At 34.2% G+C, this 25,794-nt stretch overlaps 2 protein-coding genes and 2 pseudogenes across 5 annotated transcripts; 2 read left to right on the top strand and 2 right to left on the bottom strand.

Moving 5' to 3' along the window:
• The first annotated feature begins 125 nt into the window (after positions 1–125).
• Positions 126–2,282, top strand: LOC111283027 (uncharacterized). The gene has a single exon (XM_022871379.2). The coding sequence runs from the start codon at positions 677–679 to the stop codon at positions 2,126–2,128; it is 1,452 nt and encodes a 483-aa protein (XP_022727114.1). The 5' UTR covers positions 126–676; the 3' UTR covers positions 2,129–2,282.
• A 6,925-nt stretch (positions 2,283–9,207) lies between these two features.
• On the top strand, positions 9,208–12,461 carry LOC111282725 (transcription factor GTE7-like). 2 transcript variants are annotated; one of them, XR_002689268.2, is made up of 4 exons: positions 9,208–10,884; positions 10,992–11,196; positions 11,297–11,448; positions 11,561–12,461. XR_002689268.2 is itself a non-coding variant. In XM_022870962.2 (3 exons), the coding sequence occupies exons 1-3, from the start codon at positions 9,445–9,447 to the stop codon at positions 11,353–11,355; spliced, it is 1,704 nt and encodes a 567-aa protein (XP_022726697.2). In that variant the 5' UTR covers positions 9,208–9,444; the 3' UTR covers positions 11,356–12,461. The 2 variants fall into 2 exon arrangements, 1 of the variants encoding a protein (XP_022726697.2); XM_022870962.2 differs by having other exon boundaries at positions 11,297–12,461.
• Positions 12,462–12,876: 415 nt separating this feature from the next.
• Positions 12,877–20,986, bottom strand: LOC111282726 (uncharacterized; annotated as a pseudogene). The gene is made up of 11 exons (XR_016341997.1): positions 20,691–20,986; positions 19,307–19,379; positions 19,192–19,245; positions 18,472–19,073; positions 17,984–18,119; positions 17,779–17,940; positions 16,995–17,219; positions 15,798–16,895; positions 15,134–15,421; positions 14,358–14,762; positions 12,877–14,140 (listed from the first exon to the last, which is right to left on the bottom strand). The product of XR_016341997.1 is annotated as an uncharacterized LOC111282726 (transcript).
• An 875-nt stretch (positions 20,987–21,861) lies between these two features.
• Positions 21,862–25,277, bottom strand: LOC149518904 (heat shock 70 kDa protein, mitochondrial-like; annotated as a pseudogene). Its single transcript, XR_016342311.1, has 6 exons — positions 24,848–25,277; positions 24,315–24,376; positions 24,126–24,224; positions 23,586–24,044; positions 22,903–23,507; positions 21,862–22,685 (listed from the first exon to the last, which is right to left on the bottom strand). The product of XR_016342311.1 is annotated as a heat shock 70 kDa protein, mitochondrial-like (transcript).
• Positions 25,278–25,794: the final 517 nt, after the last annotated feature.

The raw sequence follows: 25,794 nt of genomic DNA, 5'->3' as shown, positions 1-25,794 counted from the left end.
AGGGTAGACGAAAGGTAAAACTGATTATCTGGGGGTGGTCACGACATTTTACCACCTATTTTAAAAGCCATGTAAAGATTCTGAGCAGCTGTTTGAATTAAGTTTTTGATAAATTTTCATGACAAATTTCAAGAATAGCAGTTATATTTGGTTACAATAAATTTTAATACGCAGGATACAAATACAAATAATCGTAGAGATAGTTGAAGGTGAAAGTCCGATTTGGTGAAATGGTGGGACGCGCCAAAGTGTAGTTAAGAATCCTAAGTGTCTGGCACTTGGCAGCTCGCAATTGGCAGATGAAAGAGCGAATTGATTGTCCAATCCCAGTCAACACAGCACTCTCTTATCCCTTCTCTCTCTATCAATGCACCCCAGAGGCTTGGTCCCTCGAGTACCCCTCTGAACCCACTCGACCCGAACCCACCCTCTTTTCCATTTTATCTTCCTCACACCTCACCACCTGTCACTATATCGAACCCTAAATCACCCTTGCCATTTCATACTGCACAGAACACAACTTCCATGCACTTGTCAGTCACCATATCCCAACCCCTTCCCATTCGGCAGAGGATTTTAATCTTCTCAATTTCTTCGTGGACTAAACCATAAACACTCTCCTCTCAAAGCCTCTCTGTAAAAATTTTCATTCTTTTTTTTTTTTAATTTAAAAAAAATGGAGAATTACTCTTATAACTCGTATCCGGACTCCGGCGACTCTTCGCCACGGTCCCGAGAAATCGACCTCGAAAATCCACCGTCATGGGAGGACCAACCGCAACATGCACAAAACTACAAGGCCAAGTTTATATGCAGCTACGGAGGCAAGATCCACCCTCGACCTCATGACAACCTGCTATCTTACATCGGCGGAGAGACCAAGATCCTAGCCGTTGAACGCACCATCAAATTCTCCTCAATGATCTCCAAGCTCTCCGCTCTCTGCGGCGGTGGCGACGTTAACGTTTCATTCAAGTACCAGCTCCCCGGCGAAGAGCTCGACGCCCTTATTTCTGTCACTAACGACGATGATCTCGAGCACATGATGCACGAGTACGATCGCCTTTATCAAGCTTCGGCTAAGCCAGCCAGGATGCGGCTCTTCCTATTTCCGGTGACGGGCTCCGAGAATTCCAGGAGCGAAGGGACGAAATCGGACCGTGATCAGTTCTTGGAGGCTTTGAATTACGGTCCGACCCCAGGACGCGAGAAAAACGCTCCGATTCCACCAAACAATGTAGATTTCTTGTTTGGACTTGAAAAGGGAATAGCTCCACCTCCGCCGGTGAAAATCCTCGATACCGTGGCGGAACCGGTGACCCCGCCGCCTCCTCCGATACCGGAAGTCGTGGGTACAGATCATGTTTTTAATCCGGTTGAAATTCAGAGACAGTTACAAGAATTGCAGAGGCTTCATATTCGGGATCAAGAACAGCTGGCTTTGTATGCGAAGAAGAATGAAGACGCTGCTTCTTTGCCTTATACAAGGGAATACTACACCCAGAAGTTACCTGAAAAAGCGCCACCGGTGACTGTACCGGTAAATTTACAACAGCATATGCAGGCTACAGCTGGATTCTGGTCGGATAAACAAATTTCTTCCGGAGGTTTCCCAGCAACCGTAACTACAGCCCCAGGCCCACTACCGCAGGCGGAACATCCTGTTTACATGATCCCAGCACCGGGACAGGTTCCGGCCACCGTATACCACGCACCTTCACCAGTTCCAGTTCCAACTCCAGCACCTGCACCAGCAGCACCACAAATGGTTCGACAGGTAACTGGACAAGCCGGTCAAGGCTACTACACCAACATACAGAGAATGCCACATGAAGTCTACCGGGAGCAACCTGTTTACAACATGGTGGCGCAACCTCCGCCGACTCAACACCAGCCTATATCAGCCATGCCGCATCCGCAGCAGGTTATGAGGCCGCCTAGCGGAGGGGTATCAGATAGTGCATACGCCCAGATGGCAGCGTACGACGGGCAGGTTTATTATACTGCGCCGGGTGGTGTTGTTGTGCCACCTCAGTATCAAGGCTTTGGCGTGGCGGTTACTGGTGAAATGAAAGGGGGTGTCGAGGGTAAAGTGGTAAATAAAGTCTCACAAGGTTCAGTTAATTAATTATTAAAGAAATTGTGATGTATCAAGTAAGTATAGTTTTAAAATTTTGGCTCTTATTTTATTGTGTTTTTTATGCTATATGAGATTATGGGTTTGTGAATATTATTTTGCTTTGTTTAGCTGCTTAAATTATGATTTGGATTACCTTTCTAGACGATTATTGGATCTCGAATATATTCATAAAAATTTATCTTCTTACAAATTTTCAACATATTGATTTTCGATTCAATCTAATCTTTTATGATCAAATTTATTTTTTAAAATCGAATTTAAGATCAAATCGAGAATCAAGATTGGGTTATATGCAAAATCACTCCCCAATCTAACATATATATATATATATATATTATTTTGTTATTATTATTTAATTTTATATTTATATATGTTTTTGATATATTTTATATTTAAAAAATAATACTTTTTAATTTCGAATGATTATGAATGCAAATATATATAATTTATATTAGATAAAAATATAAAAATAATATTTTAATATTAAATCAAATTGAGATTCGAAGTAAACAAAATTCATCCCGACTCGATCTATTATCGTCTCTTTTCACTTTGCATGTGAATTCACTTTGAATGTGAAATTGATTTGGGTTTTATTTTCTAAATGGAAAAAAATCCTTGGCTGCTAGACCTGAAAATTTTACCACAACCGCTGCTCCAATTCCCCCCAGGGTTTAAACAGTTGCAGTTGTTCTCTTCTTTCTCAATCCTCCCCAGTATCTTCGACATTCTTTTTCATGGTGATCCGTGATGAATCTTCGTTTTCCCACTTTCTTCTGCTTAATAGCGACGGTTGAGGTTGCTTGACTATTTTGGTTTAAGAATATAAAACTTTTGTCTTGTCTCCTTCGTTTACAGGAGCCCAAGTGAATTGGATGCTTTAGCAATATGAATAAATCAAAGATTCGAGAAACTGATTTGAATGATTTTAACCATCTCCATTTCCTCTTTCCTGAATGATCTTTTAGCATATTAGGTAAAGCTAAAGGAAAAACGAAGGTTGAAATTTGCAGCCTAGAATCTAAGCATTTTCCTGCTGACTAATCTTCGAGAAGTGACTTCCACGAAAGAAGTTGCGCGCCAGACAATGTGATACAATGACAGAGGAAGGAAAGAAGGCAAATGGAGTTTGGGGTTTTGACTGTGTGATTAGAATTGAATTTATTTTTATCTACAAGTTCATATGTTTTGCTAAAAGTGCGCCTACGTGAGATTTTTAATCGAGTTGGGATTAGTTACATGTTAAACTCATTCAACAAAACACCCCCCCCCAAAAAAAAAAGATAAAGAAAAGCATGAAAGAGACTACAACTACTACTTTTTATTATTAGTGTAATAAAATGAACAAATTCCACTTACAGATGAACATTTTCTGAGTGACCAAACACAGCAAACATGCAATAATAATAACACGGATAGACCCCACCTCCGCTAATTTTGTTTGAATTGAAGCAAAAGGGAGAGAATGTCATTTTCTTATCCCAATTCTCATATAATAATTATATTAAATATCACCAGCTCTATACTAACCTGGGACTTTTCCGACATTATCTTGGAGTTTTGGTTTTTGATTGAAGATGCCCCTGCTTGACTAATATTTTTGTTTGAGCATTTGTACTATTATAATATAATTATTTAATAAAAAAATGTTTATCTGTTTGGTTTAGGTTGGGGTTGGATTTTTTTTGGCAATAAATAAATAAATATATAATATATATACATATATATATATATATATAGAGAGAGAGAGAGAGAGAGGTTCATTTGAGGACTTCACAGACAAGATGGAAATTGCATCTGCAGGCCTAGCAGTCAGCTTGGTTAATGGTGAATTTGAGGCCCAACATTGTTATAGTTTTAAGTCTATAATTTTGGTCAAAGCGAATAAACAGTGTAAAGAAGAATGGTTTGTTACAGGGAGTTTGGGCTTGGTCAGGCTCAAACCATGATCACTAATTCGGATAATTTTCCTTTCTTTCGTTGCTTTTCGTCCAAACTATTTTGTTTAGAGAATTGTAATTTTACTTTTTATATATTTTTTATTAAATCCTCGAATAAACAAAAGATATGCAAGAGCCAATAATTATGTGATCTTTTATGAGAATATTATATTTTTAATTTTAATAATTAGACTCTACATGTCCTAACAAAATATACATTTTAGAATAAAAATATAATGAGCTTTATGTTTTGTTTCTGAAATTATTCGTCGGTTCAAAGAAAGCAGCGTAAAAAAAAAAAGGGTCCTTTTAACGGCCGCATCGATGAAGGTTCTAAAATTCTGTAGCAGAAAGAAACACATACCCACCTCCCTTATTACTGTTCGAGTCAAACCCCTTCCTAAATGACTTTGATCCCTCCTTTAGGCACGTCAATTCAATTCGTTTTCGATAAATTTTGATTTGATTTGATTTGTTTTGATCTGATTCGATTTTATGAGATTAATTTTTTTTTTTTAATTTGAGTTTCAGGTCTGATTGAATAAGATTAGAAAACAATTAAGTTCGAATTAGATTCGAATTTTATGTAAACTCGACTCAACTGACCTGATATTATATAAAAAATTATTTTTTAATTAATTAATTAATTAAATATATATTTATATAATGATATTTTTAGATATTTTATATTAAAAAATAATATTTTATATTCTAAAATATATATTTTATTAATTTCGAATCGAATATGATGCGATTTATATAGTATCGAATCAAGATCGAATTTAGATATAAAAAAATAAAAAATTTCGGATAAAATCATATTCGAATTTATTAATTCATAAAATCAAATCGAATTCAGGATGAACAAAACCTGCATACGACAAAAAGTTTCTTTTACGATGTGAGGTTTTCATTGGTTTAATCAACAAATTAATGTTAACGATTGCACGAAAAAAAAGTGAAATTAAACCTCATATTCAATATTTTATAAAGAAAAAAAAAAGCTGTTTTATTCCTATATTTTTTTATAATCCTTTTCACTTTTTTAATAAAAAATTGAATTTAAATGTTAAATTTTTTTAATAATATTTTTAAAAAATAATTATATAAACTAATTGAATTAAATTTTAAATTTAAATAATCCTTCAACATTCTTAATTTAAAAATAATACAACAGCCAGGATTTATCAAGGAATAAAATTAAACACCAAAATGGGCATAAAAACATCAAGTTGGCTGCATGAGCAAAAAACAAAAGGAAAGGAACAAGGTTTTTGATATTCTATCAATGTGTTCAATTCAGCCTTCAACATTGTTTTTTTTTTTTTTTTCACTATTACTATCTAAGCAAATTATTGATTAATCTAAATGCCTCAAGTTCTTATTCAATATTGGTATAATTGGACAGCTGACACAAGTTGAAAAACTTCTTTGAAATTCATAACAAAAAAAATGAGATTAAGATTTGAAGTCAAACGAAATAAGATTATAAATGTAGCATAGAAAGTTCTTTCTATTTGATTTATGGGATATTGTTTAGACTCTATCCACAAACATATAGGATTAATTCAAAGAACTCATGGAAAGCAGTACATAAAAAAAAAAAAAAAAGATTTAAGGTAAAGCTTTTACATTAAAATATGGAAGATTTTTTAAAAAATAAATAAAATTTGACTTAATAAAATTCAACAATGCCAGCAAGCTTTAGTTTAATGGTAAAAAAGAAGTCATAAAACCTTAAAGTTTTAAGTTTAAATCTTATTGTGTATGAATTTAATAATTTAATTAAGTTTTAATTTATCAATTGATTATTTGGTAATATAATAATTAATTGTATAAATATAATACAATTTTCAAGATAAATTTTCTTTAACCTCTTTTACTTTAAATACCCCTAATTTTGCTTAATAATGTATCCCTATATAATGTTTTTTCCTTTTTTTATCCCTAGATAACAAGTTCTTAACCAAAGAAAAATAGAGGAAAATTAAAAAAAAAAAAAAAAGAAAAGTCTTGGTCTTCTCAGCAATTATACCATAAGTACTCTCTTTTTGACAAAGTATTCCCCACGCGCTCTCGACTGTCCAGTTCATCACCTCCAAACTCCAATTTATCAATTTCCGACGAAGTCACGCGCTGTAACACTGGTAATTCCGATTGAATTCCGATATGTATTACAGCGTCAGAAAATAGAAGCGAAATGACGAATCTATCCTTAAAAACGTTTCATCCCGCCAAAATCAACCTTGCATCCCGCCATTTGCCCTTGGTCTCAATTTGTTGACTCCCAATTTTTTGTCGTTTTGCATTTTTTTTTTAATACGAGTCAGATTATTCTCTAAAATTTTGTCCGGATACGATTTTAAAGATGTTTTTGTTTTAATTTAAATTTTATTAATTAAATAATTTCATTAAAAGAAAAAACAAATAAAAATTTATTATTAAACAAAAACATAAGTCATTGATTGGGTTAACTTCAATATGCTTTTCACACATAAAGCTGCTTTTGAATACGTCAATCTTTACGTAAACCAATAACTTTTTTTCGTTTTCACTGCCCTCTCTTGCATACTTTAACCTCAAATCTTTTTATAATTCATTGATTTGATCGTCTAACGGTATATTTCAAAGAGGAAACTTTGAACCCTTAATTTTCTATGTTTTTGTATTTTTCGATTAGGTTAATATTATGAGTTACTTCTAAATTATAATAAAATATTTAATATAATATATAAATTTAAAAAAAATTAATATAATTTTTAAATTATAAATTTATTAATTAATATAATTAATTTAAAATAATAATACGTGATGAATAAATAATTTTTTAGATATTATATTAGTTAATACATTTATATTTTATATGTTTTATTAAAAATATTTAAATATATTGACTCGAATAACTTGTGAACACTTAATCAAATTTTTATATTTTAATATATTTTAATTATTTTAATTGATAAAATATTTTAAATTTGAATATAAATAATTAAGTTTTTATCGAATATAATAATCAAACTTATTAGTATATGTTAATTGAGCCTAATCAAGTGAATTCGAGTAATTCAAGTTTTATCTTAAGTCAAGTTCGAGCTAAAAAATAAAATTATATTAAGTTCAAGTCAAGTTTTGAGTTTCGAATTTGAAATCGAGCTTTAGTTCGAGTTTAATGCTGTATCGACTTGAACTCGAGTATGTTGATTTATTGATTGAGTAAAGTTCAAGTATTCTTATACTCGACTCGAGTAGCTCGCGACTCTAATCAAAATTTTATATTTTAATATATTTTAATTAATAAAATATCTTGAATTCAAGTTCGAGTTCAAATATAAATAATTGAGTTTTTATCGAATATAATAATCGAGCTTATTTTTACATGTTACTAAAATCTAATAAACGAGTTTAAGTAACTCGATTTCTATTTCGCGTCGAGCTAGAGCTAAAAAAAATAAAACTCAATCGAGTTTGAACCTCTAATTTAAAATTGAGCTCAAATTTAATACTATATCGATTTGAATTCGATCAATTACACTTTTACGTTGAACTTAAACTTTAAAACTTAATAATCACAATTTTCCATCTTATATATATTTTTATAAAAAAAATTATAACTCTTAAAATAATTATATAAATCAATTAAATTAAAACATTATTGTTAATTATTACCAATAAAAATAAAAATAAAAAAATAATTATATGAAACAATTCGCTATCTCAATATATCACTTTCATTCAAATCATATAATGTAAATCATATTATTTTAAAAAGTTAATAATTTATTACATATCATATGTATAAATCTATTAAAAATAAATATTTATATATGTGATGTTTAATTAATAATTGATTTTTATAATAATATAAATACATGTCATAATCTGAATAAAAATAACATATATTAACATGAAATAATAATTTTTTATAATATTTTTTTCATAAAAATCAACTCAATTTTTTCAAGATTTAGTTATTAGAACCATGCCGAGAAATCAGTAATTTTGGTATTTAAAAAAAAAGAAAATTATTAAATTAAACAAGGAAATAAAAGAATAGCAGTACATATTTTCGGTGATCGAAAGTAAAAAGTAAAAACTTACCTGAGGAGCGTGGCCTGGCATTTGCTAAATGCTTTACTTCAAAGTGATATGTATTTCTGAGATGCTTAATTAAAGAATTTCTGCATTTTGTAAAAATGATATATTTTAACAATTTGTTTAGTATTATTTAAATAAAAATTAATGTCAAATTAGTAGAGCCAATGTCAAGAAAAATATATATTTATTTATGATTGTATTAGAGAAAAATGTGGGTAGAAACTAGAAACTTAGAATAGATATATCGGAAATGAACCTGAAACTTCAAACGGACTTTCATTTCAACGGAGGATGATTGGATACCCATCATCAAAGTCGAAACTGCTTTTTACCCCCGGATTATCCACTAATTACCACAGTTAGTTATTACTAATTGTTTGTTTCCATAATTAAAAAAGTTGCTATGAGATGATGATAAACAGTTGTTGGATGAAAAGGAATAATTGTAATTCGATGGTTATTGTGATGACGATATTACCCTTGCCACACGTTTGGAACACACTTGCCGTGTGGCTTTCGGCTTAAATCTGACGACCCAGTTGGCTTTCCGTCCACGTCATCATCCGCCCTAAATTCACGTCACATGCATCCAAATTTTTTTTAAAATTTTTTATTTACTTAACTCATTTATATATTTAAAAATTTTCAAATGCGTAATTTCAAAAAATTTGGTATTAATTTTAAAAATATATTACGCATCTAAATTTTTTTAAACTCACTCTCTTAAAAAAAAGTTTGATCAGCATGCATCATCGTATCATACTCATCACATACATCACTCGAAATTCACCCCAAACCCAAACCCAAGTTTAAGATCCCTATCCACGGTCTTCCTGCTTTACACGTATCCCAACTCCCCCATCCCAACCGTCCATGCCCGGTCACCTGGTCATCCTTCTGGTCAACATCCAAATCTCTAATAACCCTTGGATCCAGAATAGGACACCATCTAACGCTCACAATACTGCCCGAAATTCAATTGGGCAGATCTCATAGCCTTTAAGAAGCGAGCCTAGCCTTCTCTTGTTACTCGCTCATCAAGGGTGCCGGACAACCCGAAGCCCTAGTCTTTCACGTGCAATATTTTATTTTCGAAAGAAAATCGTTTCAAGGCTTATCCTGTCCTAAATTTTTGGTTACATTTGTTAAGGCGGCGCGTGGTGGTTATTTAAGTGGCGCGTGGGGACCACGCTTTTCTATTTCATGGTTTTAATTTGTCAATCTGAATCGGGAAGCCCTCGCGGGAACCCTCCCGGTTCCCGATAATTTATGGCTTCGGCCGTTTTAGCGAATCGAAGTGAGGCGAATTGGCCACCGCAGCCGAAACGCAGTGTCGCTGAATTCATGGGCAAAGTTCCCTTCACAGCAACAAAACCAAACCCTAAGCCTAAATTCAACAAGAAACGCCAATTCCACCATCAATTGGCCCCACCTGATGACGGTGCTGGTCACGTGGTCGATGATTCCCCAGCCGTGACCCAATCCGCGGCTTCTGACGATGCGTCATCAATTAATCGGAAACTAAACGATTTCAATTCCGGCGCTTATGTTAGCTTCTGCATCAGCTTGTATTCGAGGAAAGAGTTGATTGATCTGAAGAATCAGTTGATTGCCGAGTTGGAGCAGATTCGTGAATTGAAGAATCGAATTGAGTCAAATGATTTTCACATTAGATCCAGCTCCAACAAGAAACCCTTACCCAAGAAAAACATTTCCGGTAATAAACGGCCTTTGCCCCCTAATTTCAGCAAAGAATTGAAGAGATCGAACCCTCAAGAGAACGGAAAAGCATCAACGGCTCATTTGTTAAAAAATTGTTCCCAAATCTTGAACAAACTGATGAAGCATAAGCATGGGTACATCTTCAATTCGCCGGTGGATGTCGTTGGGTTGGGGCTTCATGATTATTATGATATAATCAAGAATCCGATGGATCTTGGCACTGTTAAATCGAGGATGGCAAATAATTTTTATGGATCTCCGTTGGATTTTGCGGCTGATGTAAGGCTGACTTTCAGTAACGCCATGTTGTATAACCCTAAGGGCCATGAGGTATATGTGTTGGCTGAGCAGTTGCTTGCGAGATTTGAGGAATTGTTCCGGCCGCTGAGTTTGAAATTGGAAGAGAAAGAAGAGCCACAAGAAAGGGGTTATTATGAGGAAGAGTTGCAGGCGAGTTCTTGTGATCATGGCGTAGCTGATAGGTTGAAGAAAGATAAGGAAAGAGATGGGGAGAGGGTTATTGTTGATAGGGATGATTCAATTAATATGGTGGCAAGATCTGATAAAATTGGAGGGGTTTCGGGCTTCGTTTCAAACCCAAATGTACCACCGCCTCAGATGCAGTTGCAGGTGCCATCAAGGGTGGCTTCACCGGTAAGGACACCATCAATGAAGCCACTGAAGCAGCCAAAGCCAAAAGCTAAGGATCCGAGCAAGAGGGAAATGAGTATGGAGGAGAAGCAAAAGTTGGGGATTGGATTGCAGAGCTTGCCACAGGAGAAGATGGATAATGTGGTTCAGATTATCAGGAAGAGGAATGGGCATTTGAGGCAGGATGGGGATGAGATTGAACTTGATATTGAGGCAATGGATACAGAGACTCTGTGGGAGTTGGACCGGTTTGTCACTAATTACAAGAAGATGGTCAGCAAGATTAGGCGGCAAGCATTGATGGCAAATAATGTGGCATCTAACGACAACAATAGGGTAAGCACATTGTGATTTCTTGATGGGTAATTGATAATTTAATTACTTCGTTGTATGAATTTGATGAATTTATATTTGTACTGATTGGAAAATGATGGAAAATACAGGAAGAGGTAACTGTGGAGAAGATTGAGGTTCCAATGGAGATGAAGAAGCCCAAGAAAGGGGATGCTGGTGACGAAGATGTAGATATTGGGGATGAAATGCCAATGAGCAGTTTTCCACCTGTGGAAATTGAGAAGGACAAGGATCGTGCTAGTAGCAGTTCTAGCAGCTCCAGCAGTTCAAGCAGTGATTCATCGTCTTCAAGCGGTATCACTTGACTCTATTCTGAATTTTAGAATGATGGTTTCTAGAGAAAAGAAAATTTTCTGTGGTGAAAAGTTCTTATTTAGTAATGTTTTTATTGCAGATTCAGATTCTGGGAGTTCTTCAGGAAGTGATTCTGATGCTGATGATGCACTGTCTTAAGGCCTTGGATTGAAAGATGAGTTATTTGATTTTGAAGGTTAAGAGCTGAGATTTTGGGGCAGTCCAGGAGTAGTATGGGGGGCTATAGATGAGGTAGATTTTGCTAACATCGCTAACAAATTGAAAGTTCGATGTGGGTCTCAGTCGTATTGAATGCTGAAGATATGAACCTTTTTTTTTTGTTTCCTTTTCTGTTGTTGTACAGGGTAGGTTCTTTAAGTGTGTTGTATGAATCGTAATGGTTGCTCTCTTTGGAGGAAAGAAATTGATGAAATTGGAAATGGGGCACCTTGGCCGGAAGAATGAACGCAGATTTTAGCGGGTTGGGAAATGTAGTGAAAATTATTTGTTAGAGATTTGGTAGTAGATAGGTAGGAGGGAGAAAATAGTGGGGGTAGGAAAATACTTTGTAAGCATTAACCCTAATACTTGATTTTCAGCATCAATAGAGGCATTTACAATATAATCTTTGCTTCATGGTTGATTGTTGGTAGGCATGGTATGGCAACAGAAGAAGACTCGAATGCAACTTTTTTAGAGTGCATATTGTTTCCTTGGTAAACCAGAGATTATAGCTGGAATGCTTCACTTGGCCTTATAGAGGAAAAGAAGTAGCCTTGTATAAAATTTTGATTATATTTTGAAAGGAATTGATGAGAGGCGGCAACCGTCTGGCTTGGCCTAGATTCGAGAGATGGGAACATGACAAACACATAATGGTGCCGCCTCAAAGCAACCCATTTGTGTGCGCTTTGCTAATGGGAAAAGATAATTGCCCGATACCCGTGGTGCCGACTAGCTCAAGGTTGCCCTGCGTAATTGAAAGGTCCAACTCATATCAAGAACTGGTAGGCTTTTATTTGCTTTATCACCGGTTATCACACTTTGTCATCAGGGAGTGGTGCTAGTTTCCGTACTGTACCTTTCTGTATCATCAGGCTGCTTAAGAGAGATGAAAATTGACTCCCAAATTGAAGCCTTTTCAAAGTGACAATTTAGAAACCCAATTTTCTTGTCTTTTTGGCAAACAAAAGTTGCAGCTATCATTTCAGCCTTACGATGGATTTGATATTATATGATATCTACCAGCCTTAATGTTTGTTGTATATGCAAGTTTCCGTCTTTCACATAGCTTACTAATATCATATAAAATTCACTAGCATATGAACAAAATTGATAATTCAGCAAAGAAAAACTGAAAATATCTACTTTGAAAAAGGAATGATGTTGGGTGGCACTAACACCTGGTTGACATGGTCAACACATACACACAAGGTTTGAGACGCTGACAGTAAATTTATCTTTAAAAAAAAAAAAAAGATGCTTAACAGTGACAGCGATGGTGAGTGGGGACAGTGGTTGTTGGGAGGAAGCTTCATATACGCGTGCAGTTCTCAACACTTCTGATAAAAGAAATAAAAGCCTTACTAATTTTCAAGTTAAAACGCAGTTTCTTTAGTCACCAGAAGCAGCTTACCAAAGATAATACTACATATGCACATGATTCTGGGACATCGACGATGACTTGAACAAATTTTCTTTTATCAGGTAGTAATGCATTGTCGATAACATCAGGGGGAGAAAACCAGCTACATGGCAAATATAAACAGGCTGCTAAACAAAATCTCTGATAAATTTATGGGTAATTTAAGCCTGAATGTCAATAATTTCTCACCCCACCGTGACCCCTTAGAAGAAAACAAAGCATAGGACCTAGAAAATAACAACTAAAAAATTTTTTGAATCTCACCTAGGGAGACTTCAGCAACAATTAGAAGAGACCACTAGAGTTCCTCCAATAAAGCAATCTTTTTGAAGCCATACTGGTTGTAATGAGGAAAGCCACGGGACAGCATGCAAGCACTGTAGGCAAGGCATCCGAAATCAGGTTCCCTTCATAAGCTGTTTACACAAATATCTGTTATCTTATAGCTGGATCTCATTCAAGCTCTTCAACCTAAGAAAAAGGGGACCAAGTTGAGATTCACAAGCATAATAAGCATCTGGTCCCAAACATCTCAAAAAAGCCTTGGTTAAGTCTAGCGTTGATATCATCTGGAAGATCTTATCACAAAATTTATGCACTTCAGTTTTTCTAGACTTCTTTTCAGGCATCCTTGTAAATAACGTCTATATTAGATCACTAAGACTCTGCAAATAGCTTTTCAAGCTTTTCTTCGATGCATCCCGGTAACTTTCCTTGGAATTCAAAGGAACCTGTGACTTCAATATTTCAATCACCAAATCAAGAGCCTCAACCCATCTAAATTCTGATTTTGCACTGCCGTATTTGTCCAAAAGCAAGCCAAAGAGTTGACAACCAATCCTAGGATTTCTTCTAAATATTTCTTTCAAAAGTCCAGATTTTATTTGGAACATCTTACTGTCAAAATACCCCACTAACATAGTTTGTAAGAGATCAAATACTCCCTGCAATTCAGCATTTGAGAAGTTTCTTGCCTCAATGATCTTCAATATCCAGTATGTTGAATTCTGAGCAACCAAAACAAACATTTTGTATCTGTTAAAGAGGCTGATCGCTTCTTCTTGAATAGGGTACTAGCCGATTTTTTTCTCTTGAATGGTTTTGATGCTAACTTTAAGTTTTTCTCCAATAGAGATTCAAGAGTAGACAGTTGCATAGTTACATCCTCAGGCAACTTCTTTTCTTTGAATACCTTCCTTTGAAGAATTCCCCATATAGCTGTCCAAGTTGTTCACTACCTTCTGTAGTATGTGGATTGACAAATGACTGAGCCAAGTTTGAGTATACTGTCAGGACTTGCTTACCAAAATGAGATCATAAAATACAAAATTCTTAGAATGCTGTAAAATTGGAAGGTAAAAGAAACACTTCTTCAATGAAGTTGTCAAGATCACAAAAATCAACATTTCTAACCTTCCACAACATTAACAAATAGACAAAATCAATTGTAAATGCCACATTTAAATTGGCAGCAATAGTCATCATAGGTGGCATTTGACATATCGTGAAAGATAACTCAAAGCAATAAATGCTTGCCTCGATTTTCATGCAAGTAGATTTCCAAAAGTGAAAGAACTCGAAGTTTGAACAGGGTAACTTGGGATTGAGCAGTTTCACCACCAGCCTGATTCTTTTTCTCTTTAAGGATCTGGGCCAGATAAGTGTCCATGTGGAACATTGCATTGTCATCCATTCCTCCACCAGAATCATTAGAATCTTCAGGAAATTCTTGACCAGCCCCCTCACTGCCAATTACTGCCTCAGAGTCCTCTGATTGTTCGTCACTCTCAGCTGTTTCACTTGTCTCAGCTTCATCTATATCCTCATCTTCTTCAATACCAAGAAGGTCATCATCACCAGCATCATCGTCTTCACTGCCCACTTCCTGATGTCTAGCAGGTGTTAGATCTTTCTTAATTATCTGCAACATGAACAGCAGCAGTCCATCATCAGTGACATCACCACAGAAAAATTTGAAAACATATACACAATACATGCCAAATAAATTATCATATTATTTTGGGAAAGACACCTATAATAAGTTAGGTAAGATAAAAAAATCCAGGTTCTTAAAATAAAATGCATGAGTTTTTCAGGAAAACTGCAGCTGGACAGTGAAGAGTAATTATAAATATAATCAAGAAAACATTTAATTAAGAAAGAATATTCTGAACAGTATCAGTAAGTGGCAGATACAAATATTGAAAATGAAAAAGTTAAGGAATTGCAAAACCAGAACAAAGGTAGGGAAAATAAGACATGCATGATCTTGAACAAGTCATTGTTGCAAACCTGCTCAATAGCAGACTGCGTAGGGGCTGATGACTGTGGCAGCAAGGAAAGTAAAGTATCCACAAGAACATCCATTAGTTCTGGGGCAGCATCACTTTCCAATTCATCTTCTCCACATGAGCCAAGATCATCAGGATCAGCAAAAGCTTTCTTACAACATATGATAAGCTTAGAGAGTGCATCATAGAATTCCCCAGGTCGGAGGAGCACTTGGAGTAGCAATAGGATAAGCAAGTACCTCAATGAATGCAATTTATTTGCATCACTGCTGAGACCACAGTTCCTTTGCTGCCATTATTTAAGAATTCAAAAGCTGTATATTATTGCAAAAGTAAATAGCAAAGAAGGATAAAGACAAGGTCATTACTAAAGTTACAAGTTCACAGACACAAGATCAATACAAGGAAACATTCCTATTGTTATTCATCATAGATAAAGCCGTTGTCCACAACATCAATAAACAATGAACTCATAGATAAGTGTTAAAGAAATATATGAGGCAGTAAAACCAAACTTCCCCCAACCTTTCAATTGCAAGCCACCTCAACAAGCACGCGCAACATAGATTGTTCAAGAACTTAGATTTAGTAAAGAAAATCACCCCAAAATCAAAAACATATGAAAAGCATTGATTATTATTAGTAAAGGAAGAGATCAGGCTTACCTCTTTATGAAGTTTACTCTCCATTTCTTGCAAATTTTTGACTGCCTCTTCATCCTCATCATTCAAAGTTCAAAAGAGAGAAATGTTGCGTAATGTGCTAAAGAACCGCATAAAGTAGCAACCAAGGTCATTTGGCTCGAGTCCATTAGCCAAACACCGTGGCTCCTCAATGTTTTGAGCATTTGCCAGAAGTGATTGGAGTTGTTCTATGCACATTCTGCAAAGAGCAGTAGAGGTGGTTGCTTTTGGCCATCTAAATTTCTCCTGTAATTCAAATGAAGTAACTTCAAATATACCTTGAACAGCAAGAAACTTCAATATTTCCCTTTGCAGTCGGAATTTTGCTTCAGGGTCCAACTTTAAATGATTTAAAACACTAGGAAGAGATTCTATGAGCCAGCCCTTCAAAAAATCAGTATTCCCCACAATTCCAATAGAATCCTTGTCCTCGGTTGAGCCTATCTCAGAATTCTCATCAGTTGTTTGACTCTGATCTGAAGGTTCCTCAGAAGCATGGCCTTCATCCAGAAACAAGTTAATCAAGTTCTGAACAAACAGCATGCAATCAGTTTCTGTTTTGAACCCTGCCATCAAATCTTTAACTGTTTTTGTCATGGTAATGCAATCAAATTTTCCATTGCTGTGCTTCTGAAAGGCCACAATAACAGCTATTCTTCTGACATCATCATTCCTAACCCAATCTGATAATTCTTTAAGAAGATGCTGTGGAACCTTACAGCCAGGAATCTTTTGGGGAAAGTATATCTATCAAGCACTGAACAAGTTTGTAGGACAAAACAATCGGTATGAAAGATGAAGGTAACCTTGGCAGGAGGAGAAGCAGAATATCAAGTGCTAAGTGTTTATGATCATGAGATGACAGAAGGAGGGATTGTTCAATAACAACCTCACAGAAGCTTTGAACGTTCTTTGCAATTTCTTCTCCATATGAGCTAAACTTGCTACCCTTTTTGTGCTTTTTTAAGGAATTAGAAACTGATGCTGCATCTTTGGCCTGCAAAATGGTGTGAGGTAGGAGAATATTTACCAGAATAGGCCACAAACTATCAACCCGAGGTTGACAAAATGTTGATTCCTGCCATATTACAGACCCAAAAAATAAATGTTTAGAATATATTTAGACTTTATTTTTCTCAATAATTACCCATGCAGTGTATAGATGCATTAAAAGATACTTCAAGCAGTTATCAATAGAAGATAGGTAATCAGCGGAGAAAAATTTGCTTGGGCTGAATGGATTTGGCAAAAGTTTGCTGAATGATGCTCTGTCAACGGACTTTTGTCACGAATTTTTAAAGCTAAAAGCAAAGCATCAGGATTTCCAACATCAATGGCCTCTTGAAACCACTGAGGAATTTCCGGAGCTTCAAGAATATGACCCAACAGTGCTTCAGCAGGCAGCTGTAACATATAGAAGTGTTACATAAAGACTGATACATCTACTCCACATGTTAAACACATTCATAATATGCAACCAGAACACTTGACTACTGACATGAATCTTGCCAAGACATACATATATATGAGAATACTCGAACTGCCTGCATGATGATTGCCAACCAAGAGACATGTACAGTTTTTGGAAATTACAAAGATAAATTAAACGAGAAAAACAAGTCAAAACATAAAAAACAAAAGCAAGGATTTTTAAAGCATTTGTTACACCATCCAATCAAAAGAAAATTAAAGAAAAGAAAATTAACTAAATCTGAAGCAGTTACCTTGTTATACCATCCAATATAATATTAAAGAAATTCTTTGTAATGATACAATTAGAAGCCACTGCAGCTATTCACTAGTATTAATATCCACAATAACAAAAATACATTAAAGCTGTTGAAATCTAATAAGTGAAAATGTTAAGTTAGCATAGGTTTAGAATTATTAAAGTTTCCCCCACATTCTGGCAGCTTAAAGTAAGAACATTTTGAAGAAAAAAGCCTACATTATAAAAAATTACCTTTTCAACAAATTCTAAAATGATTGAAACTGCAGGCTCCTGCAAATATCCTTTTTTTGCAGCAAGGGAGATGAGAGCACTCATAAATTCCTTGATGTGAAGAATCTCTTTATCAGAAAACCACTCTTTAATGAATCTGCCAGATTGGACAAGTATAAGAAGCTAGTTGTTGAACATTATGCGAGCAGATGACAACTTGACATACAAGGGGGAAAGCATGCCTACCTGATGATGAGACTTCCAACAAACTAACTATTAAGTTTCAACAAGAAGTCCACTTTAATGCTAGGTATTGTAGCCACCAAAGCTGTCAAACCCAATGCAAAACCTTGTCTAGCACACTGCAAAACCAGTTCCAAAACATATATTGCCAATAATTAGCCAATATAGGTTATCTTATGAACGACTAAGTATATTGAGCAAGATCACACATGCACTTCCGGTGCTGGATGTCAAAATAGATTCAATTGATAGCACAGGTGACAATCTAAGTTGATGCTCTAAGTGTCCTAGAGAAGGAAGTTTTAGATAATTTATTTTTCATACAAATGTAAAGCATAGCATATGAAAACACATTAAAAAAAAGAGGAGCATAAGACTGCCATGGCAAAATGCAAGATTCAAAGTTCTAAAACCTCAAAAATCAACTGCATGAATTTGTGTGATACAAAGAATAAAGATAGCATATCAAACCTCTCTTGACGAAAAAACACCACGTATCAGCCTACACACAGCATATCTCAAAGAAGGTGCATAGTTATCCAAGCCATCATCCTTTTGGGCTTACAGTTTCAAATCACCCTCAACCAAGTCCTTATTCTTGAGCCAATCATATGCCTTCTGCACCTCCTGCAACTCTGTCACAATTGTTTCCACTGCTGCTTCTCTCATGGGAGAATCCGCCGAAACCAAGTCCTTAAAAACACTGATATAGAACTTAGGCAAAGCACTAGTTGATGAAGATGCCACAGGTTACCAGCATCATTCCGTTTTGATTCAACATTCATTTGTTTTAGGTGAGATTTATCATCTAAAACCAAATGCCGCCTCTCCTTGTCTATTTGTTTTCTCTTCTTTTTTCCCTCCATTGATTTAATTGAACTAGGAACAGAAGAAGGGGCAGCAATCCCATCTTCCACCTCTGCATATTTTCTGTTATCCATCTTAATTTTCTTATAGGAAGGCATCCAAACCGTATTATCTGTAGCTAAATCAATTTGACCCTCTAACACTTCCACTTCAGAGTTGTGCTTCCTTTCTTGCTGCCTATCAAAAACCCAATTTCTGAAAAACGTCTGCAATAAATAACTATGCGTCTAATCAACTTTCCCAACAAAAAGAAAAACATAAAACAAGCACGGCTATAATCTTTATAACTAACAATGCTATAAGTAAAACGGATTAAAATTAAACCATAAAAGCATGAAATTTAAAACAAGCAAGGCTATAATCTTTATAACTACAATGCTATAAGTAAAGCGGATTAAAATTAAACAACAAAAGCATGAAATTTAAAACTCTAAACTACTTGTAGAAGTGATACCAAATCTATAGACAAATTATAAAGAAAAGTGTTACCTTTCAGTTTTTGAAGCTGCTTACTAAAGAAATATTGAGCCTGAAGAATAGAACTTGTATAGGTTTAGGGTTCCGAGATTTTAGGGTAAGAGAGGAGAGAGAAAGAGAGTTGTCGATTAGGACATTTTAGGATTTTGGATTATATCAACAAAGATTGGTGGGAGTTTTTAGGGTTTAATGAAAGGGTGGTTATTATAAATAAGGTTAAATAAATGAGATATTATATACTTTTTTCGTTTACTATATATAGAAAGAAAATTTTTTTATTTAATAATCAATCTTTTATTTCATTGTATATTTTGATATTTTAAATAAACAATGTTAATCGAATTACATTTGTATGATATTAATATCTAATAAAATCATAATATATAACATAAATATTTAGTTATCATCATTTTATTTTTTTATTTTTTATTTAAAAGAAATCAATTTTTATTTTTTTTATTTTTTTAAAAATCTTTTACTTATGTAATAATAGTTTATATAGTGATAATTAAATATTTATGATATATGATATGATTTTTTTAAATATTCATATCACAATATATATCATAGCAATATAAAATATCAAAATGTTTGATAAAATAAAAATTAAAATATCAAAATAAATATTTTATTTATTTAAATATCAAACTCATGATAATATATCTATAGGACAAGGAGCATTTTACATATTAACCCTTATAAATTACATACAAATTTTTTTGTTTAAAAGGGTGGGCGCCTTTTTAGAGATGAGAAAAAAAGGAAGTGGGGAATATTACATGGAACATTATGTATTTCTCGTATTTTTCAATGTACCCCTAATTTTCGTTTATATTGAGATTAAGGCAGAAAGTTTCTTGACAGTTTTGCATATTTGCCTTCTGAATTTGCAACCGTGGTATGGGAAAATTGCCAAATGGGCCTCCATCTATTTTAATTTTCCAATTAATACCTTTTTTTTTTCGCCAGAATAAGGAAACCCAATTATACCTTTTCTAGCTTCAACTTAACAAAATATAAAATTAACGTTTGAATAAAATTAAAAACTTATATTTAAATAATTAAAAAACTTAATAATTATAAATAGCAAAAAATTTATAATTTATCTTCAATTGGGAAAGGATTTATAAAATTATATTGGATGCATTAATTATTCATGTATTATAAATTGTCACTTCTTTAACAAATAAAATTAAAATTTTTAAAAAATTTTAACATAAGTAAATATTTAAATTTTAAAATTATTGTTAATTTGACATGCACCGACGATATATAACATTTATATATTAACAACATATTAAATATACAAACATTGGTTATTAATCACTATTTCTTAAAGAAATTACTTTTCCATGTTTGAATCAAGTATACGTAAGTAGAATATTAATTGAAGACAGAGAGCCTGACAATGGTCACCAACTTGGGATTCACAACCATGGACTTGTTCTTGTCCCAAGCATTGAATAAAATACATGGATAATTCAAGCCCAGATGTCATCTGGAAGATCCATTGACAAAATTTAAGCACACCTTGGCTGCTTTGCTGCCTTTTTTCACCAACTCCTTTATTAGATGACTCAGACTCCGGAAATGGCATATCAAGATTCTCTTCGCTGCGATTCTGTCTCCCTGGTCTCACCATAATTCATAGGAGTTTGTGAAGCCCTGGTTTCACATTTTTCGAAAAGCAAGCCTAGGAGTTTGTGACCAATCCTTGGATGTCTGCGAAATGTTTCTTTCAGAAACACGGATTTCAGGTGTAACTTAAATTTTCTTGTCAAAACACACCATCATCGCAGCCCACAAGATATCAACAACTCTCTGCAAATACAACATCTTAAAAGTTTCTCTTCTCCCATCAATGATCTTGAATTGAATCTTGAGCAATTGAAACAATTAAGCATTTTGTGTCGGTTTGAAGAGGCTGACGGCTTCTTCTTGGATGGGGAACTAGCGTATTCCTTCAACTTGAATGGTTTGAGGGCAACTCTAAGTTTCTCACCAGTTTAGATAATTGCATAGCTTCATGCTAAGGCAACTTCTTTATTTCGAGTATCTTCTTCTGAGGTATTCACCACATACGCTGTCTAAGTTGCCCACCGCCTTCTGTAGTATGTTGATTGACAAATGCCCAAACTAAGTTAGAGTAAACTGATAAGACCTGGGGCTTGCCTCTGGAAACGAAAAGCAATGAAAGAACACGAGTTTGAAACAGAGCTATCTACTCTTTACTATAAGAAACAATAAACACATGATGAAATGTTCATGCAAGTAAATTTCCAGTAATGGAAGAACAGAGAGTTTGAAACAGAGCTACTGTAAGCTTAAGAAAGGCAGAGGCTTGAAATTGTCGTAGTTATCATTTTCCCTCAACAAGTTTATAGAAACCTGAACCACCCCCAGCTTGTCATAGAAACCGAAGCATTCGTCATATTATCTCTTTAATCGTTGCAAAGTATTACATACTATGTATTATATATGCAGTCAAATGTTACACTAATAAGTATGCAGAAGCAATAGTAAATCAAAGGGATCTCGTTATTTTTTCACTTTTAGAAAATTTTGAGTTATCTCAAGTTGAAAGGTCTCTGAACTCAAATTCCTAACAGGCTAATACATTCAACCTTTTTCGTTTTAGAAACAAAACTGGTAAACACCATATGCATCTAACAAAAGGATCATCTTTAGTGGCGTTTAATGCCATTCAGGAAAAGAAAAGATACCAACTAAGAGAATCACTTCCTCATCACTCACTTTTTCACCTCCTCATATTCTGCCTCTTGGGCCTGGTCACCACTTTGAGCAACTCTGGAAGAGCCTCCTTGGCCACCACCAGAAACGCCAGCCATGTGTTTCCCACTTTATTCGCTACATCAATCTTGGCCTTAATCTCATCAACATTCTCTCCTTCCATTGTCTTTCTCAATTCCGTAATAGTATACTCATTTTCTTTTGCAATTTCATTAGGAATCTTATCCCTGTACTCGTTCAAGCATAAATAGTGGTGTCTGCATTGTTTTTTATATCAATCAGTGCTTTTCTTTGTTTGACCTTCTGGGCATACAACTCAGCTTCCTTGTCATCTTCTTAATCTCATTCTCTGAGTGACCACCAGATGAACAGATGGTAATTGGCTGTTCTTTCCCAGTGGCCTTATTCGGTGATGATACCATTGGCATCGATGTCGAATGTCACCTCAATCTGAGGCATGCCTCTAGGAGCAGGGGATGCCTCCCAAGGGCTTGTTGTCAGCAGCCACTTCACGTTCACCTTGAAGTACTTGATACCTTGAAGTACTTGATACGTACTTGAGTCTCGTTATCAGCTGCAGTAGAGAACACCTGAAAATCGAGGAACCCCCAATCAAACATGAAACAAAAAGATAAAAATATTCATAGAAGATATTATTGGAAGCAATTAGACTACAGTTATGTGCAAAAAAAAAAAAAAAGAACCAACAAAATGTCGTCAACTTATTATGTCCCAAGGACTATTTAAGCTTATTTGATACTGAATGTCTACTAAAGAAAATGCAAACAATTAGCACCAAAGACAAACCTTACTCTTCTTTGTTGGAATGGTTGTGTTCCGGTTAATTAGCCTTGTGAATATCCGCCTAGTGTCTCAACACCCAGTGACAAATGAGTGACATCAAGCAAATGCAATTTTAACATCCCCACGAAATATACCACCCAGAATTACTGCTCCCATAGCAACTATCTCGTCAGGATTCATTCCTTTGCTTGGATTTTTTCCAAAGATCTCTAAAACTACTTCTTGTAGTTTAGGTACATGTGTCATCTCTCCAACAAGAATAACTTCATCAACATCCTTTGTAAAAATGCCAGCGTCCTTCAAACAATTCTTACAAGGAGCCTTGGTCCAATCAAGTGATTTACCAAAAATTCAAACTTTGATCTAGTCAATGTGACATTCAAGTGTTTAGCCCCAGATGCATCAGCTGTTATAAATGGAAGATTAATTTCAGTCTGTGATATTGATGAGAGTTCAATTTTAGCCTTCTCAGCAGTTTCCCACAGTCTCTCCATCCTTTGAAAGATCAATTCCCTCAGTTTTTTTATATTCACTCACCAAGAAATCCAGCAAGGCAATGTCAAAATCCTCTCCTCCCAAGAAAGTATATCACCATTTGTTGCTTTGACCTGGATATGGTAATTATTAATACAATTGACCTAATCATCGCTAAAAGAAACTCTCTTAGAATAGAAAAAGATGCATACCTCAAAAAAACCATTAGAAATCTCCAAAATTGAAATATCAAATGTACCACAGCCAAGATCAAAGACTGAAATGAGACCTTCCTTATTGTTCAGCAGTAGGCTCATTAATCATTCTTTGAATGTCAAGGCCTGCAATTTGACCTGCATCCTTAGTTGCTTGTAACTGCTTTAGAAACACCCTTTCCAAATTAAGCCTCTGCAGTTTCTTTCATCTTGGTCAAAATAAATGCCCTGCCCATTTGCTTTAACACACGCATCTCCATTGGAAGCCTTGGCAATTTTGAAAGGAACCATTCCCACTTCGGGGGATCATCATATTGTCTACCAATCAGACGCTTGGTTCCAAAAGGTGTATTAATTGGATTGGTCACATCTTGACGTTTTGCAGGGGTGCCTACAATTAACTCTCACTTTTGGTTGAGGGCAACAACCGATGGTGTGGTCCGTACATTTGGCATTCTGAAAAGAGTAACAGACTCCTTCAGAGATGATCACGAACTAACTTCACCTTCCAAAGCTAACAACAAAAGTGTTAAGAACATCCACGCACTAGTCTAATTCTTACCTTTCCCTCCATGACAACAGAAGTTGGTTGTACCCAAATCAATACCAATTATATCGTTGCGAGCAGGTTTTGAACTATATCAAAGGAAAAGAAAAATGTTACATCGAGCAATCATAAATTTACAACAAATACACAACAATTAGAATAAGCCAAACCGTGGTTACCTAAAAGCTCTAGAAAAACTTTTCCAATTAATTCCGGCTGAGCTCTTGCCATTGCTAGTAAGCTGCACAACAACCAATTAAGAAAGAGGCACCATCCATTTCATTCAGGTGAGAGTATTATTGAAGTACTTAGCAAACGAACTGCAATAACCATTTTTAGATAACCAAATCTCAAGCAAAATTCAACCCCAGTAACTAAAGCTAAAACTAATTTGATCTAAAGAGCCACTTGGCTGACAACAGTGCTTTGATTGTAGTTGGAGGGCTAAGTTACACGAAATCAATCAATCAATCAATCAATTAATATATATCCACTTGAATGAAAAAAAAAAAAAAAAAGGAACATATCTATTACTTTTAGTAAGCTCCAGATCAAAAGATACAAAAGGAGAATATCTAGATAAATTTCCCTTTTCCTCAACTTTCGCGACAACCAAACAAAAGATAACATCAGATAACACTAATCAATCAATCAAATCACAAAAATCAAACATGAAAGGTTCAAAAGGGACAGAGAAGAGTTGGAAACTTACGCATCTATAGGCCGAGAGAGACACAGAGTCGGCGTCACGTCGAAATGAACGAATAAAAGCTGCCGTAGCCATAGTTATAGCTTAGAAAGATCAGGAAAGGATCGATGAGAACGAAATGAGAGGTACTTTGGGTGAATATAAAAGGAGGTTTTAAGGTTTTGTTTTGCAAATTTTTCAAGATTTTTTTTTTTTTTTATGAGATGGTATTATTGGGATTTTAAACAAGCCGCCTTCTTAGCTTTTTTTCTTCAGTTCACAGTTAATGACATGGGACGTCAACAAAACCCGATCTAATGGTTAATATGAAATCACGCCATTTTTTAAATTCCAAATTTTGGTTCTTTATTAGATTTGAATATGAGATTTATTTGGTTTTGCATTGGTACTAGAACTAAGAGAATAAGCCGACTCCTCTCACCTAAAAACACCTCTTTTTAGATTTTTTATGATTTTAAAATAAATTTAACCATTATTGTATTATTTATTTTATATTAAATATAAAATAAAATATAAAAATTATTATATCATAATTTATATTCAATAAATTAAATATAAAATATATTTTTTATTTTTCAAAACTTATATATAATTTTTATTAATTTTAAATTGTATTATTTTTATATATTTTTTAATTTTTATTTTGTTTTTAAAAGTTCAAGTTAACTTTAAAAGCAATATCCGTTATTTTATCTATATCCAAATTCATTTAATATTTTATAATATTTAATTTCATTTAAATATAAATTTAATATTATTTTTAAATTTAAATTTGTTAAAATATTCATTTATTTAAAATTTTTATCAAAATATGAAATAAATAATTATTTAATTTAAAATTCAAGTTCATTCTTAATTAATAATAAAGAAAAGTTATTTTTTCAAATATAAAATTTTTTATAAATATAAAATTTTACATATTTTATATGTAAACAGATAATAAATTTAAA

Source organism: Durio zibethinus, chromosome 5 (genome assembly GCF_047325235.1).
Source record: "Durio zibethinus cultivar Kanyao isolate XHJ-2024 chromosome 5, ASM4732523v1, whole genome shotgun sequence".
Lineage (NCBI taxonomy): Eukaryota > Viridiplantae > Streptophyta > Magnoliopsida > Malvales > Malvaceae > Durio > Durio zibethinus.
Note: the sequence above shows the minus strand (reverse complement) of the source record. Positions and strands in the feature narration are given on the sequence as shown.